This window comes from Crocodylus porosus, unplaced genomic scaffold (genome assembly GCF_001723895.1).
Source record: "Crocodylus porosus isolate Cpor-Errol unplaced genomic scaffold, CroPor_comp1, whole genome shotgun sequence".
In the NCBI taxonomy this organism is placed as follows: Eukaryota; Metazoa; Chordata; order Crocodylia; family Crocodylidae; genus Crocodylus; species Crocodylus porosus.
Window position 1 is genome coordinate 24,562,112 of NW_017728931.1, and position 13,021 is coordinate 24,575,132.

The window sequence follows — 13,021 nt, forward strand, 5'->3', positions numbered from 1 at the left end:
CCCCAGGTAATTGTACATGGGGCAATTTACTGTGCGCCTGAGTGCATGTGCAGCAGTGTTCCTTGGAGACAAGTGGTAGTGATACAACTATGTGCCACTGCTATTTTTCCCCAAGGAAGTGAATGTGTGCACTCATAGGGAGGCACTCTCTGGGTTTATCTTGTGAATCCTGTGTAAGTGTTTGCACATCTTACAGTACTAATATTGTGTGGCACCCTGGTTGAGAATCACTGCTGTACATCATTTTACATATGTAAAATACATCTTAGAGAGATGTCATGAGACTAAAATTTATCTCTGAAAAGTGTGGAACTGTGGTGCAGCACTACTCTGAAAAGTGGTGCAGCAAAAATGGTCCTATAGGGTTCCATGTTTTTTGTGTCTGCGGTTTCCAACTCAGAATCGCTCAGTTAAAAGTTCAAAAGAGTAGACAGAGCAATTAGGGCTCGTAGTAGAGGTGATGTCTTTTATTAGACCAACAAAATTTTTGCAAAAATAAATACTTTAATTGCAAGCTTTCAGGCACAAACACACTTCATCAGGCATCAGAGAAAAGATTGTAAAAGTTCTCCTCGGTAGAAAAGAAAGTTCATCTTTCATAGGATTTCACAGAGGAGTTAATAGATGGAAAACTCTGGGCAGGCAGTTCTTAGCTGGTATGGAGTCTCTCAGCTCTTGTGAGGTTCAGCTCTAAACCAGTATGGCCACAACCTGGATACCTAAAGACTGGACAGGTTTTTCAAGCTGAGTACTGAATTTATCCACACAACTCCCATTAACTTCAGTGACAGATGTGTTGTTAAATGCCAGTCAGTCTTGAAATATCTCAGTTCTTATTCCAAATTTGCAAACTCCACCAGTGTCTGTGGATGTGGGTGTGGATGGGTGAATGCATGGACGGATAAAATGGAGTAGAGTAGTGTAGGATAAAACTTGTGATTGAAATACATGTTATTGGCTATTTGCACAGCATATGTTCAATCTGCACAATAGTTTTGTTAGTTACTGTATATGATGTATTACCACAGGGGACTCACAGTTCAGGAGAAGAATCCCAGTAGGCATTATGGAAACATCAAACAGTAAAAAGGTGTCTTCTCTAAAGAGTTTACACACAAACAATACAAAAATGCTTGTCAACATGATAAGCAATCGTCACAGCGAGAGCTATTCCTGGGGACCCACACACCCCTAAGGGATGGCTCTGGGCACAGCCTTACGTCCTAATCTGGCAAAGGATGGTTAATGATTCCTTCCAGAAGAACTCTTCCAAGTACCTGAGAACTGATGTTTGGTCACAAAGGCGCAGCTTTTACCATTTACAGTGTTATGGTAGGCAAGTCACACTGCCCTTTAGATCATCTTCCAGGCTAAGCATATGTTATTCTCCATCAAACAAGGGGTCCTGCTGCTATGGCAATCTTCTCTTCACCCTGCTGACTTAGAGTATTGATTACAAGTCAAAGCAGCTTCCTCATTTGTGCAAATCTATTGATAAATGGCAGGAGTGAGAACATCTCTGATATGTAACCCATCAACCCAAATTGTCAAAGTAAAAATAAAAGACATTCCTTATTGTTCAGTATATGAGGATGTGTAAGTTAATTATGAGCACTTGTATTTGTCAAATATGGGGGGCATATATGTATGCAGAGATTACTATGCATGGCTAATGTATGTATATGAACACACAGGATGCCTGCATGTCGTTATATATTTCTTATCCTAAAATGCTGTTTCGCATTGCTGCTGTGTTGTAAAACATAGACTATATGCCACTCTAGAGGCAACTGGATTTCTAGAGAGAATTAATAGTGGTGTATGTGCTTCAAAAGAACTCCAAAGCCAACGATGGACCCTAAAACCGGCAAACATATATCTCACACCTGTCTTCATATGAACACATGTTAATCACACAAATCAGATGACTACTTTTGCTAGTACACTATAAGCAAAGTCCTTTGAGATGCTGCAAGAGGCATGTACAGGAACAAAAAAAGTTCAAAAAATACCCCAAGGGAAAAACTGGGGCAGGTTACAGTCAGGACTGTGCCCTGAAGCAACTGGAGACTCGGGTCCTCCACAGAGATGCTCTGGTAGCCAGCCAGAGCATCTTTATGGTTGACCCTCACCCTGGTGCTGAAGCACGCTGCCTACCTGTGTGCACCAGGGTCTCCCTCTGCCCGCAGAAGGGGCAGGAGACTGGGGTGTCTGTGAAGCTTCCCACCTATATGCCCATGGTGATGGCTGCATGGAGGAGCTGCCAGCTGAGGTCCCCAGTAGCTTGTGGGATGAGGGTGGATTACAGACTTAGCTACTGGGGTGCCCCAGCCATGCCCTTACCAAGCAGGTCCTGCCACTTGGTGTCTGGGCAGGACACGAGGGCGGCATGATGGAACATGCAGCACACAAGCATGTAGATGTGGTGGCAATGGACCGGTTTGGTGTCCGGTCTGGTGTCCTCCAGCCAGCTCAGGTGGTGAAGTGGGGAGCACTGCAAGGCCAGGCAAGACACCAGCCCCAAGACATACTTTAGTGGGCTGGAGGACATGGGGGGGAGGGGGGCAGAGACCGCCACTGAGCAGGACCTGGTCAACAAATGCAAGGGTGTCAAAAGGTAGGGTGGATTTCACCTCCTGGACCAGACAGCATGTTGCACGTATCATGAGTAGACCCATACACCAGGCCAATTCAGAGGGGTCCACACACTCCTGCCTATCATCATTTGGGAGGTCTCCGATATAAGCGACACCAGCCAGGATCAACCTCTGTTGCAACTGAGGCGCCTATGCTGTTGGCACTTCCAGCTGGGGGTTCCAGAGGAGGGGCTTGACAAGCAGGTCGGTGCCCTGGGTGAGTGTTGCAGGGGACCTGGAGGTGGAGACCAGCCTCCAGGCCTAGAGGAGATCGTGGTAGAACTCTGGCAGCCCTTGCAGGTCCTGCAGGGAGAAGTCCCGCAGGCCAAGGAGCTGCCAGTCACATCGGAGTCCCTGGAAGTGGCGGAGGAAGGTACGCTCCAGGTGGCCCCATGCTGCATGGCTACTGACACAGTATAGCAGCCACTGCAGGGCCTGAAAGTGGAACAACAGGACTGGGCTACACGGGCAAACCAGGCCCTGGCCACCCTTCCACAAGGGGAAGCTCAGGACCTCCACAGCAACCCAGTGCTGTCCTGGCCAGAAAAACACCAGTGTCTGTCTCTGGAGTCCTGCCAGGACCTCAGGGGGAACAGGCAGGGTGTGTAAGTGGTACCAGAACATGGACGAGACCAGCTGGTTCAGCACCAGCATTCTCCCATGCAGGGAGAGACACCTCCATGCCCAGAGTCACTCCACCAATGTTGCCTCCAGCTGATGCCAGTTCTCCAGTGCAGAAGGGTCTGTGGGGGACAGGTAGACCCCCCAAATAGAGCAGCGAGCCCATGCTCCAGCTGATCCCATGGAGAACGGGTGGGAGTGAGCCCACCATCAGGCCAAAGCTTTTGACCCAGTTAACCCAGGCAGAGAAGGCCGCTGAGTACAATGCCTGGCGGGCTTCCACCTGCGCCAGGTCACCTGAGTCCTAGACCGTGAGGAGTACATCATCAATGTAAGCTGACAGGACCAGCCACACCACTGGCTCCCAGAGCATCAGCTCTTCCACCTGCCTCCTTTGGAGGCTTGGGACCAGTCATGAACATCCTGGGAATTCTTGCGTGGGATTGAGCCCCTCAAGCCCTGCGTGTTCCTGCTTGGCTTTTCCTCCTTACCAGGGGATCTTTGGGGCTTGTCTCAGTAAGTGGAGCAAGAGCGGCAGGCTTTCCCAGGTCTTGAGGGGCCCCATGCTGCCTAGGAGTTCCCAGGCTGATTAGAATCAGGCCCCTCAAGCCCCAAAAGAACATGGTGCCCATTGTCCCACAGCATCAACAGGCAGAGACAACGGGTAACATGTGTTTTGCCCAATGAAGCAGATCAGCTGTTCTGGGGCACCTCCCAGTACAGCTGATCCATTTAATTTGGTGACATATTTCTAGTCTCAGTTCATCTCTGAATTAGGGATTCAGAGATTCTATAGATCCCAGTATGCCAATAAATCGCCTGTAGCCACATGCCTTATAAAATCAGATAGTATTTTTTAATATGTTTATAATCATTTGTTACAGTTGCTACTCATGTCTATGACCTACTCATGACATCTAGTAATCTGTTTTAAACAATATATAAAAGGGACTTTGTATGATCCTTAATTCTCTGTGTCTCCTTGTTCCCTGTGTTTTGGGTTGCTCTGTTGCTTGGCCTACTCCAAAAGGTCTGTTTCATGAGTCACACTTTTTCTCTAGCTACTCAAAGTTCTCTTTGCTCTCAAGATAGCAAAGTGGTTTATGTTTTTTTGAAATTCTGTTTACCCTTTCATTTTGCTTGGGTATAAGAAATAATAGGCTTGAGTGAGTCAGGAAAATGAACAGGAGATTTGATGCTAAGTTGTTTGCTAGAAGTAACCTCAAAATGGCTATGCAGAATACCCCACCTTCTTCAGTCTCTCTTGTCTCCTATGTTGACATATGACTCTTGAGAATAATTTGCTAGCTTTTCTTCAGGGTTACGTTATAGCTGTCACAGCTGATGACAACCTCATATACAATAAGTTACCCAAGGTAAGAGCTCCTTGTCCTTATTAATACCTACTGCTGGTGGTGCTTATTGATCACTGGTGAGATGGTGACATTTTATTGGGAAACTGGTAGAAGTAATCTCGACATTGATGCTGATGTATTCAGAAAGTCACCCGGCTAATGGGGTGAATTTCCAAGTCCATGGTGTCTGTCCTTCAATCATTTCCCTGACTTTCTGCAAGTCTACAAGTCCCCCTAAGGAGTCATCAGACCTTCTACTTCTCCATCTCCAGCACTGACAAGAGGTCCCTTTAGACTCCTCTACTCTGCCACAAAGGGGGAGGAGATCTCCAGGCAGAAGACTTAAAAAGGGAACCCCAAATCACATCCAGATCTTTTATCACACAATCTTAGCTAAACCTTTCTGAGACTACTGATTTGCAGGGCAACTGAGTATGAAGGTAAGTGAGACTCTTTTGATATGTGGAATCATTTCAGTAAATACTTTCTCCTGTATTTTCAGCTGAGTATATTGTTTTAGAAGCTAAATTGCTTGGTTTATAATTTTCTAACTTTCTTTTATATGTGAGAGAAATATTACAGCTGTTTTTGGTATACTATAAAATAATAGATTAAATGTGCCACTGCTAGCACAATTTCTTCTCTAACATAGGAAATGGAATTAACTTCTGAGAGTCCTAATAACTATGTTATTGTTTACTTGTCACATGAATTGATGCATGAAAAACTAGGCTTACATTGAGTTCCAAAGTAGAGAGGTAATTTAGTCTACTCAGGACTTGTGATCAGTATATTCATTTGCAAGTCCTTTGTCAATGTGTAGTCCTCTTAGATTTAAACATCTCTTAATAATATATGTGGGATCAGTCAATAACTTCACTAAGACAAATTCTATACTAAGGTAAACAACTTTTACTTACAGAGAGCAGTGATCTGCTTTAAAATACTAAGTCTCCTATGCTTGCATATTTTATGAGATTTAGACTGTGTAATCTCTCTCTTATCTCTGGATTCATCATGCTCATCACCACAAAGTTTTACATGATTGTAAACATTAGCATACAAAGTTCTTCTGTCAGTGTGATATGAATATTCACACTTGCTCCTTAAATTCAGTGTGAATTTATTGAGGCGAGGTAGTACTGAAAGAGAGAGGCTTTGGGAGCAAGGGAGTCTGGAAAACATCTCAACATCAGGAGGTGAAGCTGAAGAGAGAGGTTGCCTGGGGATCTAAAAGACATTTTCCCCATGTCCTTCTGGTTGCTTGTCATGTGCAGGGACTGCGTAGACTGACGGCTTCTGCAATGGCCCTTTTCCTTGCAGCTTCTCTCATCTCATATTCCTGGAGTGCTCCTCAGGTAAGCGGTCTTGTCAGAATGAGTGTACAAGTATTAATAAACTTCATGGGTAGGTGTGGAGGTAGTACAGTGATTGTCATTGTAGTAGCACTGTGCTAAAATATCGCTTTTCTCTTCTTTGGTGCAAAGGGTCACTTCCAAAGAAGAAACTGGACTCCTCAGGCTATGCTTTATTTAAAGGGTGCACGTAAGTCCCACACTATTTCAGTACTGAAGAATGTAGCTTTTCCTACCAGTTGATTATTCTTTATCTGTTTTACTCCACCCAAGCAGAAATCTCCACAGGATGCAACAGAGGTGAAAGTCCAAACCATCACAGGGATGAATTGGATGTGATTTCTTCTTTGCTTGAAAATATTAGTATTTTTTGGAAAGAAACTAAGAAATTGCACTGAAAAACATAATTAAAAAAAAAAAAGCAGTAGTCTTGAAAATGCTCAGAGGGTATAAACTACAGTTTGATTGTTAAATCAACTGGGAAAAATCGCTTTCCCATCTAAAACTTATTTCAAAGGTTTGAAATGCAGTGGATATATTTCATTATTGCTTAGTCTTTCCTGAGCTTTCTGAAAGTATTTCCACAAGCAACAGGAGAGAAAAGTTTCCTAGTGCAAGCTTCTTGCATTGCATTAATACCATCAGAAATATCTGCTATGAAGTTGTTGAACAGCAGGTTTACCAATATCTTAGTATTATGGATGGGCAAATAAACCTCTAAGCCCCCATTTGTTAGTCCAGTGGCAAAGAAGTATTAAGTTTATTGGTAAGATTTGAATCCTAATTTAAATATTATAGGTTAAAGAAGAAAACCTAAAATGTCCAAGAGAAATAGCTCTATAATTGTATGGCCAAAATAATGTAAGTTACAAACTCCCCTGACTTCAAAAGCTGCAGCCACCTTTACAAACAGAAAATTTGGCCCTTGGACTTAAATGAATCTTTCAGGTTGAATAATGTATTTCTATTTTACTTAATCTGCACATTACTATTATTGACACATAAAAGTAATTTGTTTTTACAGGACAATGTTTTCTTTAAAAAAATAATGGTGACCCTTTAAAAGCTTTGATTTCTTAAGGGAGAAAAAATGGGCTGTGCTATGGAACAGCAAAGGAATACAAGGGAAGAAACTGGTAAATTTCACCTATGGTTTTAAACTTTAAGTTTAATTCTGTTAAACTTTAACAGAATAACGGAAAAGGCTGAAAATCATGGTCTCCTTGGAACAGACCACAGCTCAAATAAAACATTCAGATTTAGGATTTGGATTATAGAAAATTGCTAGTTACAGCATATGTCAAAAGAATAAACATGTATCGCAATATGATTTAAGGCATGCTTAAAGATTGGTTTAGTATTTTGCTTCCACTGTCTTTCCTATTGTTTTTGTAGAGGGACGTCGTTTTATTTCTGACGAGAGCCAAAGGAAGGATCTATATGACAGACTGCAGCTAGGTAAAATCATTTGGAATCATTTAAAAGTATATATATTATTTCAAATTGTACATTATATAAAAATGTCCCTTTTAACATTTTACGGCTTTTATGGCTAGTTCAATAGCTGGAGGATACTGAGGTTTTTTGTTTAACCAGTATTGTATGCTAGGGAGAAGCTAATATCAGGAGCTGGACAGCTCAGTCCTTTAAAAAATTACATTATAAAGACAACAGGCCTGAGTTCTTTCTCTGCTACCAGTGTATCCACACTCAAAATTGTAACAGGCTGCTTTTGTGCCTTGGGACAGCAGTGATGGACAGGGTGGTAGTGGCAGCAGCCACTGTCAATCTTGCACGTCCTCCAGGTTGGTTGGTATCCCCTAAGTTGGAATTCCCACTCACACACCTCTAGTTAAGCTACTGTCTGCACTGATGGAGGTGGAATTATTCCTGAATTGCTCTGGGCTGAACATAATCAGTCTGACTGCATCCGTCTCTTCTTAAAAAAATAAATTAAATTAGACAAAATGAAATTAAACATTACTGAATACTTTAAACTGTCAAACAATGAAAGCAGAGAAACTACACATTTAGGCAACATTTTTGGTGCAATTTACTATTACACTTAAATAAAAATGCATGGAAAAGGGAACTTTTAAAAAAACTCTGTAAGTTGAGTCATAAATGCAGATCTTTACATCTGTTTGTTTGGTTTGTTTTGGTTTGTTTTGGTTTTTTTCTTTCCAGAAACACGCAGCCAAAACTCAAATCCTGTATCTCTTTCGGAAGCTGCTGCAGTATTTCTCAGCTCCTTACGGAAAGCACAAGAAGAAGGTAAATGCACATGTTATTTTATTCTCTGAGTTTCTAAGGGTTTTTTGAATACTCAAGTTAGGAAATTAACATACAACTGAACAAATTATGCCATAAATTATATTGTTCTGGAATTTTGAATTAGATTGGAATAGATATCAGAGAACAAATTAGATGATAAATGTTGGCCTATTCTGTTATTTCATTCACTTTTCTCATTTTTATCAGTCAATTTAGTGGCTGTAAGTCTAGATTCCTTATTGTTGTCATAATGCTTTCTTCTTTGGATGCTAGCCATCGTTATATTGACTTGCTTTTGCAATGGCAAACTCCTGTTTCTACAGTTCATTGGCAAGATCCTCACACCTACTCCAACTCCTTTGCGCTATTCCAAGGGGCATCGTGGAACATGTAAAAGCCCCAGCATAGACACCGAAGATGACAGCTGTAAGACTCTAGGAACCCCTCCTAAACTCTGATATCAGGGTGTTGTTGGGGACAGAAAGTGTGAGTTGTGGACAGGACATTGTAGTGTGTATACATAATGTTATGGAGATTTTGAGCGGCACTGTGTTTCATGGGAAGCCTAGGGAAGACCCACAGAGAAGCCCAGGATTAGAAAAAGGCAAAGGTGTTTTGAAGCTATTACAGGCTCTGTCTACACTACAGAGTTTAGCTAGCAGAATTGTGAGGGCATCCACAGATAGCTCCTTTGAAATGGAGCCCTGCCTTTCTGCTGCAGAATTCAACCACCGCTGGTGAGCTGCCTGGCAGCTGACAGGAGCTTCATGGAATATGCCTCCACCTTCTGCTGAGTGCTGTGATCCCTATAGCACTCGGTGCCTTCTGAAAGTGCACTTTGCAGTTTGGCAATAGTTGCACCTGCAGTGGGGCAGCATGAAGCTGCCAGAAGTACATGGGTATGCAAGTAGTTTGGAGGCTTAGCAGTAGCATCTGTCTGCTGACAGAACTGCTAACTAAAGCAGTTAAGAGTGGACAAGACCTTTGCCCCTCTTTTTATCCCACCTGGGGAGTTTTGTGGTCTTCCTCCTAGACCTTGTCTTTACTATGTTGAAAACAGTGTATTCTTATTTCAAGTTAGCTACCCTGATATCAAATACTTGTGAAGGCAAGGCAGTTGATAGCTCTCATGAGTGAACAAAGCAAGGTCAGTCTCTGCTTGACTTCCCAACACATGCAAAAACTTTAAACTGCGTTGTCTTCACTAGAATGTTACTGTTTATCAAGTCAAATTAAAAACAGCTTCTTTCATAGTGGCAAAAAGGTTTTAGATCTTCTCTACAAAATCTTATTTCACCTGTCTTCAAATGTACAGGACCCATTCCTACAGCCTACAATCACCTAAACAAGTCCTAATATTCTGACTAATATTAAGGCCCTTCTCAAAGTATTCTCTTTGGCCTTGCAGGATTTGGCTGGAGTAAGAATGGCCGCTTTTCATTTCATACAGGACCCTATGCCTAATATATAGACTGCTGCACCTGTTTAAAGCACTACATTTTGTCTTATGGGTTGTTAACTGTGGGGAAAAAACATATAAGGTTCATGACCTGTAAATGAAAGTCAGTTCTATCTTCCTGCTTGTTGTTGAGCATAGTGAATAAGCAGTGTTAATCTTCTCACAACAAAAAAGTATTTGAGAAATCTGAGCAAAACTGACTGTCCTTATTGTGCTTGTGAAGCTGAATCTCTTTACTGTCTCAACTCACTAAGTCTATTACTTTAAGGGCTGCATTCAGCAAGAAGCTGAGCTCCCTGGCTCCAGTATACTTTAAGTGTGTGCTTATTTTAAATGTGAAGAAACTCATTAAAGCCAAAAGGACTTCTTGTGTACTTAAAGCTGAGCACATGTATAAGTGTTTTGCTGGGCTGAGGCCAGATTAGTCAATACTTGACAGAATGAAGCTAAAAGTGTCTTTTTTTCCCAAGAATATTGCAAGATTCTTTTCAACTCTCTTTCTTTTTTCACAAAGAAAGTCAAAATCTTGTAGGGAAATTCAGTCCTTTGCAGTGGGCCAGTACCTAGCTTCTGCCTCAGTTAAATGCTGCATATATTAGTTTCCTTTTGGTACTTTATACAGGATTTCTAGCCTAACTGCTTTTCATTGCAATGGTCAATGTACCCGAACATGACTCTAGTGGCCAGAGGAAATGGGTACAGGAGCACTGCTGTTCAGATACTTGCATAAGCATAGCATTGTAATGGGTACAAGGGACATTTCTATATCATTGTACTGTAGTGCTATAGAATATGCAATGTTGGGAAGTGTGGACATGCCCAGTTTCTCATCACGCAAACTTTGGGTCACATCCATCTTGTACATCATAACAGAAGCACCACTGTCATTGGAGCTTTAGAAGTTGAGAATATGGGCTCATGTTTCTCTTTTATTATATCCCTCACACCCTATTCCCATCTAATACTGTTTAATTAATCTTTTTTATAATCTTGTTTACTATAGTTTCTAGAGGCTTTCCACACAAAATAGCCTTGTTTTTCAAAAAATACTTTCTTCCCACAAAATTCATTTTAAATTTACTTTTTCTTTTTTTCTTTTTCATGATTTTTCATTTTTTCTAGAAAACTTTCTGGCCCCTTTTCCCTTTGGGTTAATGAACAAATAACTCAGGGGAAAGTGTTTAAAGAAAATGAAAACTCAGATCATTCTGAACTTTGTGAAAAGGAACTTCAAAGAAGTGTTCAGTCTTTTCAGCTATCTCAACTAACTACTGGCAGTAGCAGAGACTTCAACTTTGCTTCTCACTATTCCGAAGGGATCTAAATTTCAAAAATCACATTTCCTAATTGCTCTCTCCATATGCATTCTTTCTTTTTTATATATTTACTATTTAATTTTGCCGGCTCCTGTGTGAAAATCCTGGTTACAGCTTGTTGAATAACATTGGAAAGAACATCATTGTCTTTTGGTGTGTCAGAGTAGTGATACTCAACCTCTTCAGTAGAGCTGTGTGAAACAGCAGTGTTTCATTTTTACTTCGATTTGGCCGTTTCGATGGGACAGTGTTTTGTTTTGAGTTTGATTTTGTTTTGAAAGCACTGTTCAATTTCATTTCATCAAAACGGTTTTGCCATTTTGACACTGTTTCAACATTTTGCCCATAAGCTATAATGGGGAAGCACAAAACTGTCTATAACTTTGTTATTTTTAGGCAGATTTGGAAGAAAACAGTGGTGATGGTAGCCCCTTCTGAGAGCATGAAGTCTGCCAAGTTTCAAGAATATAGGTGTGGGGGCTTCTGGGAAACTGCACCTCAAAATCTTGAAAGCAAAATTCATGTCACGTGTATGTTAAGGCACAGGGGGGTGAAAACAGGAGGTGTGCTAGCCCCTGCTAATGCCACAAAGCCTACCAAGTGTCAAGGAGAGAGATGCAGGGGTTTCTGGGAAACTGCACCTCAAGTTGCTGACGGCAAAACTCGTGATGTGTGACTGTGTGTCTGCATTAAGGAGTACCCTCACTGGTGTTTGGGCCTCTACATGACATGGTAGTGTGCCCCAATGAGGCCTCCTCCTCTGGTCCACCACTTTAAATAACAGCCTCAGCCTGGTCCACCACTTTAAATAAAAACAGGTGAAATAACTTGGTGAGCTCTAGCACAGTAGCACCAGCAGCATCTCAGGCAGCCAAACTGTGACAGAGCCTTTCTTTCCTCTCCTGCAGGAGCTTCTTCTCCAGTATGTGTGTTAAGGCCCACTCTCACTGTGTCCTTCCCCCGTCTTCCCCCTCCCTCTGCTTACTTTCTGTTTCCCTGCAGGCAAGCCCAGTTTCAGCTTCAAAACTCGAAACGTTTTGAAACTACAACTGCCCTCATTTCTTTTGGGGGCTGTTTTGAAGCCCTTCATTTCATTTCAATTTTGCTGTTTTGAGCTCAAAATGAGCTGAAACAGCATTGAAACGAAATAGCCCGTGAAATTTCGCACAGCCCTACTATTCAGCCCTGCAGGCCAGATGGGTGGTATAGTTCCTGTACTCAGGATTTGTCTATGGACCTCATCCAGTGTGCTGTTGGTAAGCAGGTACAATCTAGCACCCCAACCTGGTCCCACATGCTAGACCCCACTGCAGAGGGACCCCATGCACTGTTTCTGGGAGCTGGAGCAATTAATGCTGCCACGACTTGCCAGATGCCAAATTTCTGGACACAGGAAGAGCCCCACAGATTGGATGACATAGCTATGTGGGGTGAATCTAGCCCATGAACCATAGTTTGAGCATCACCATGTTAGAGGAGAGAGCAATGGGGTCAACATCCATTAGGGTAAAGGATGAACTTTCATTCTCAATTACTTGTTTTCTTCTAGGGAAAATGCCCAAACAAAGGAGATACTTCCCCATAAGAGAGAAAGCAGTGTGCTACTTTCTTTCTCTTTAAGATGCTCCACCTTAACTAGTAAATAGCTCTCTTATCTGGCAGACAGGGAATTTCTAACAGTTAAAAGTTGAGTAGATAGAAACCCATCCTCTCAACATAAATCACAAAGGTCATGTACACACATGCCTGACACCTTTTCCAATGCATGCGAAGTAGCATGCTCCAGCATCCTCAGTGTCACATATATTCAGCATCCCTACACTTCAAACTGGTAGCAGCAGCACTTTAATTAAAGCTAGTTGAACCAGCTTTAGTTAAAGCACTCCCACCACCATTTTGAAGTGCAGGATGCTAAATACAAGAGACACTGCAGGTGCTTTAGTTAGAGTGGCTCCCAAGAGCCACTCTAATTAAGGTGCCTGCCACACCCGGAGCACAGGTTACG

The 13,021-nt window shown here is 42.1% G+C and overlaps 1 protein-coding gene across 1 annotated transcript; it reads left to right on the forward strand.

Moving 5' to 3' along the window:
* The first annotated feature begins 2,389 nt into the window (after window positions 1-2,389).
* Window positions 2,390-8,316, forward strand: SPX (spexin hormone). The gene is made up of 6 exons (XM_019543874.1): window positions 2,390-2,506; window positions 2,808-3,009; window positions 5,744-5,970; window positions 6,100-6,157; window positions 7,363-7,425; window positions 8,155-8,316. Exons 1-6 carry the CDS (start codon window positions 2,390-2,392, stop codon window positions 8,268-8,270), a joined length of 783 nt encoding a protein of 260 aa, XP_019399419.1. The 3' UTR covers window positions 8,271-8,316.
* The last annotated feature ends 4,705 nt before the right edge of the window (window positions 8,317-13,021 follow it).

Excerpts from the sequence above, each read along its gene's own strand:
- SPX (XM_019543874.1), top strand. The coding sequence starts at position 2,390 with ATGATGGAACATGCAGCACACAAGCATGTAGATGTGGTGGCAATGGAC. Across the intron at positions 6,158-7,362 it reads GCTTTATTTAAAGGGTGCAC|AGGGACGTCGTTTTATTTCT; the intron begins GTAAGTCCCACA and ends TTGTTTTTGTAG. Across the intron at positions 7,426-8,154 it reads ATATGACAGACTGCAGCTAG|AAACACGCAGCCAAAACTCA; the intron begins GTAAAATCATTT and ends TTTTCTTTCCAG.